This window comes from Aristolochia californica, unplaced genomic scaffold (assembly GCF_029961685.1).
Source record: "Aristolochia californica isolate CCGP_79_NKW_82.1479 unplaced genomic scaffold, dmAriCali1.0.hap1 SCAF_13, whole genome shotgun sequence".
In the NCBI taxonomy this organism is placed as follows: domain Eukaryota; kingdom Viridiplantae; phylum Streptophyta; class Magnoliopsida; order Piperales; family Aristolochiaceae; genus Aristolochia; species Aristolochia californica.
The window spans coordinates 9,637,421-9,641,835 of record NW_027181804.1 but is presented as its reverse complement, the minus strand read 5'-3'; the positions used below and the strand labels follow the sequence as shown (position 1 = coordinate 9,641,835).

At 38.5% G+C, this 4,415-nt stretch overlaps 1 protein-coding gene across 1 annotated transcript; it reads left to right on the top strand.

The window, feature by feature from the left end:
• Positions 1–1,496: 1,496 nt before the first annotated feature.
• LOC137948296 (probable xyloglucan endotransglucosylase/hydrolase protein 30) lies at positions 1,497–3,894 on the top strand. Its single transcript, XM_068794334.1, has 4 exons — positions 1,497–1,741; positions 1,815–1,915; positions 2,222–2,430; positions 3,227–3,894. The coding sequence occupies exons 1-4, from the start codon at positions 1,552–1,554 to the stop codon at positions 3,747–3,749; spliced, it is 1,023 nt and encodes a 340-aa protein (XP_068650435.1). The 5' UTR covers positions 1,497–1,551; the 3' UTR covers positions 3,750–3,894.
• Positions 3,895–4,415: the final 521 nt, after the last annotated feature.

Here is a 4,415-nt window from a genome sequence, read left to right as displayed (position 1 = left end):
CATTCTAACTTTTTGGTTATTATACTGAGATCAGCTAAGCTACAAACAAATAATTATCATCTTTAATATTGTATTAGACTGGTAATACCCATTAATAAATGCTTTCAAAGATTTAATTAAAAAAAATCACAAAAAAAGTTATGCCCGACTCAGTTTTTATTTTAATGCAACTTTTCTATTTTATCTTAATTACGAACTCAAACTTTTAGATATTAATTTAAGTTTAAGCTCGTTTATTATCTAAATAGCTTCAAATTCACACAACATTTGAGACGTGTCCTCTTCATGGGGTGGATGTGGGCAGATTACGTGCATATCCATCCTTTGTCAATTCGGGCCTTCAAGGAAGCAAGATTCATTCTAATCTTTGACTAACATTTTGCAATTATGTCCTACTTCAATATTATTTGACTGATTAGATACGCTAATAATTGCTTTAGTAGGTTCTATTTTGAAGTTATTAATTTGCAAGTAAAATTAATCCCAATTATCCAGATTAATCTAACCTCTTTTTGATCACCCAAAAACCTTCCAATACATGAGACTTGTCCCCTCTCAAGAAATAGTGACGGGCCCACAAGGTTCTGATCCCATCTATTGTCAACCGAACGCAACCACCATGCAGATTCATAAATCTTAACTCGGAATCCGATGGGAGCAGATACTAGCATGCATGCAGAATAACAAACATTTATTTATTTTAATAATTTTTTATATTTCGTTTCGTGTGTGAGATTGTGGTTTCGGTCGTATTTTATTCGCAATGAAAGGGATTGTGACGCTTCTCGCCTGCCTGCTTTTATAAATCGACCTTTAACTAACGCGATGATTAAGACAGAGTGGCAAATTTTAAATTAAAAGCTTCGATTTTTTTTTTCCATCCGAAGATGACGTGTAATAGAAGAAATCTGGTGGAGATATATTTTCAGCTTTGCCGCCTTCTTCATTAACTCTTCCTTCCACCACGCTTAGACGAAGGCTTTGGTAATCCATTTATTATGTGAACAACAAACCGCGTCTGTTTACACTTTAATAAAATGCCTATTTCTAGTTATAATTCGATAAAATTACATTTTTATTTAAAATAAATAAATGGGTGGAAAAGAAGAGAAGCTTTTTTATATCTCTAACAAAAAAAACTTTAAAATAGAAAACAACAAAAAAATGATAAAATGAAAAAAAAATATTCTATTTTTGAAAAAGGAAGAAAACCAGCCGACCGTATTTTCTTCTCGTTTTTTCCTTCATTTAGAAAAACAGAAATAATGATTTTTTTAAATAAGGAAAATGTAAAGACCAAAGAAACCCCCCTGCCCTTTGAAATCCCTAGAAAATCGATTCAAACTGATGGGCAATTCGGTCATATTTCTAGTGTGAGAAACGATGGCCGTTCTCTTTCGCTTGCATAAACAACGGTGGAAGACAGTTCACGCTTTCTCTCTCCTCAGCCTTTTATAATTCCAATCTGTTTTATATTAGGCGGAGAGAAGCGAGGAAGAAAACTGAAAGAAAAAAAGGGTAACAAAGAAAAGATCATTCAAGAGAGGGAAAATGGCTCCTCCTCCTCTTCCTTCTTCCCTCTTGCTTCTGCTCTCTCTCTCCCTCTTCGCGGCCTCCGCTCTCGCTTTCAACGTCTCCACCATTAGTTTCGATGAAGGTTACATACCTCTCTTCGGCGACGGGAACCTCGTCCGGGCGTCCGACGGGAACTCTATCCGTCTTCTCCTCGACCGTTTTACGGGTAGGTAATTAAGTGTGTTCAGAACGCAAAATGAACAATTTTGCTGATTTTTGCTGTTTGGATTGATTTTCAGGGTCTGGGTTTATTTCTTCTGATTATTACAATCATGGGTTCTTCAGCGCTTCCATTAAGCTGCCGTCGGATTACACAGCAGGAATCGTCGTCGCGTTCTATGTGAGTTTGAAGGATTTCGAATTTTCTTATTTAAGTTTTTACGTAGGTTTATCTGGGTTCGTTTTGTCGGACTGATACGTGATTTCTTCTTTCTGGACACATGAGTTTTGTCGAACAGAAATTGGATTGTTTCGTGACGTGGGTTATTTTATGGTGTAAAGCGGAACGCCGTTTTGCTTTATATTTCCGCTGGGAAACTGACTTTTTTCCATTACAATCTTGTTATCACTGCTTTCTGTTTTCCTAATCCAGGGATTCATATTCAAAATGTTTTTCTTACGATGATAGTTTCTTGGATTTGCGCAGACATCAAACGGAGATATGTTTGAGAAGACCCACGATGAATTGGATTTCGAGTTTCTGGGCAACATAAGAGGAAGAAAATGGCGTGTACAGACGAATTTATACGGCAACGGAAGCACAAACAGAGGAAGAGAAGAGAGATACACTCTCTGGTTCGACCCTTCTCAGGAATTTCACCGCTACAGCATTCTCTGGACGGAGACGAACATCATGTAAGCTTCTACCAACTCTCAACCACCTATCTTTCTGACAATCAAACTCTTCCGTTTAATTTCTGCAACTTTTACTGGTAACCCGCGTAACCATTCGATGAAAAACGTGAGCTTCCGTTTCATCAGAGACGACTCTTGTGACATTAAACTGAAATTTCTCAGAAACGGGAGCGTCGAATTTGAACTCTCCCGTGTCTGAATCCTGAATCGTTTCTACGTTTAAATTGAATTTCCGGGTCAGGATTTACTGCTGTCATGGCTTCATGCTGAAGTCTTCTTAGGTGGTCTTGACTGCGAAGGCTCTCCCCCAGTTTTCAATTCTCTACTGTTGATTAAAATTTGTCATTAATGGCGAAGAACAAATCAGAGCCATCGTGAGCGTCCAAAGCGAAAGTATTAATTAAGTTTTCTTTTTTCTGTTTAATCTTAATTAATGTAAACTTAAAACTAATCTTTTCACTTCAGTTTCTTTTCAGCATCGTCTGTAGTGGTGACAGTGCCAGTGTTTATCAACGAATCATATATGCATTGAGACATTAAAATAAAACTAAATAATGTTTATTTATTTTATTGGATAGATAAAATATTGTTTAAAAATATTTTAAGCTATGAATTTTATATATTTAATTAGGATTTTTTTAAAAAAAATCATTATTTTCATGCTTGTGATATTGATCAAGTTAGAATTACTTTTTCTTATTTTAATATCTCTTAAATAATAAAAAAGTTCATTTTGATAAGATCAAGAAAAATTATCTGGAATTTCTAGTGATAAAATTTTTGTTTTCATGATCAGCTTCTACATCGACGAGGTTCCAATCCGTGAGATCGTTCGCAACGAAGCCATGGGAAGCGACTACCCATCGAAGCCCATGTCCCTCTACGCCACCATCTGGGACGGCTCCACTTGGGCCACCAACGGCGGCCGCTACAAGGTTGACTACAAGTACGCCCCCTTCGTCTCCGAGTTCCACGACCTCACCCTCCATGGCTGCCGCGTCAATTCCATCCAGCAGCGCCCCTCCAACGACTGTGACGACGAGACCGCGAAGCTCAACAGCGCGGACTACACCGTGATCACGCCGGAGAGACGGGTGGCCATGCGGAAGTTCCGGCAGAAGTACATGACCTACTCCTACTGCCACGACACATTGAGGTATCCCGTTCCCCCGCCGGAGTGCGTCATCCTCCCGTCAGAGCAGAGGCGGTTCAAGGACACGGGGAGGGTCAAGTTCAGCGGCAGCCACCACCATCATAGACACTCGAAGAGGAGCCATAGTCGGGCGGCTGCCAAGATCGTCGGCGATTCCGCCATGTAAAATTAGACGAAGATATCGTGGTTTGGTTACATGTATGATCAGGGAGTTGATGGGAGGTCGTTTTTTTTTTTTCTTTTCTTGTGTTCATTGTCATGAGAGGGCGTATAAATTAATAATAAATTAAAATTTTATTTTCTGGTTTTAATTCATAATAGAAATGTGGTATTAAAAGTAGTTAATGCAAATTCCTTAAAAAAGAAAGGAATCATGTTTTATTTCATGTTTCAAATGTTTAGGAATCATTTCCAGCTTCAGGAAGCTTGGAGCGGATAGCTCTATCAAGGGTAGCGTTTTTTTGGCAGTGTTTGTGAGCTGTTGACAGCTTTGTGAGCGTTGCAAGATCAAGACAAACAATCTGACTTTGCGTGTTGGACTCTATATTCAATTGGGATGATTAGAATAAGCCACGGGTGGGTGTCTCGTTATCCTGTATCGTATCGGATTCGTAAAATTTAATACGTATTGGCCGATACGCATTTTGGAAGTTTTCTATTGTGAGTAATGAAATTCCAATTGTGATTGTAGAGTAGGGTTTAGGAAATGAGGTCTTCATTTTGGGTATGAAGGAAATGAAGCTTTATTGGATGGGATTTGTAGGTAAGTTTGAAATGGTAGAAGTGGTTTGGGAAATTAGGCCAACTACCCAAAGCTGTGATACCAAAGCTG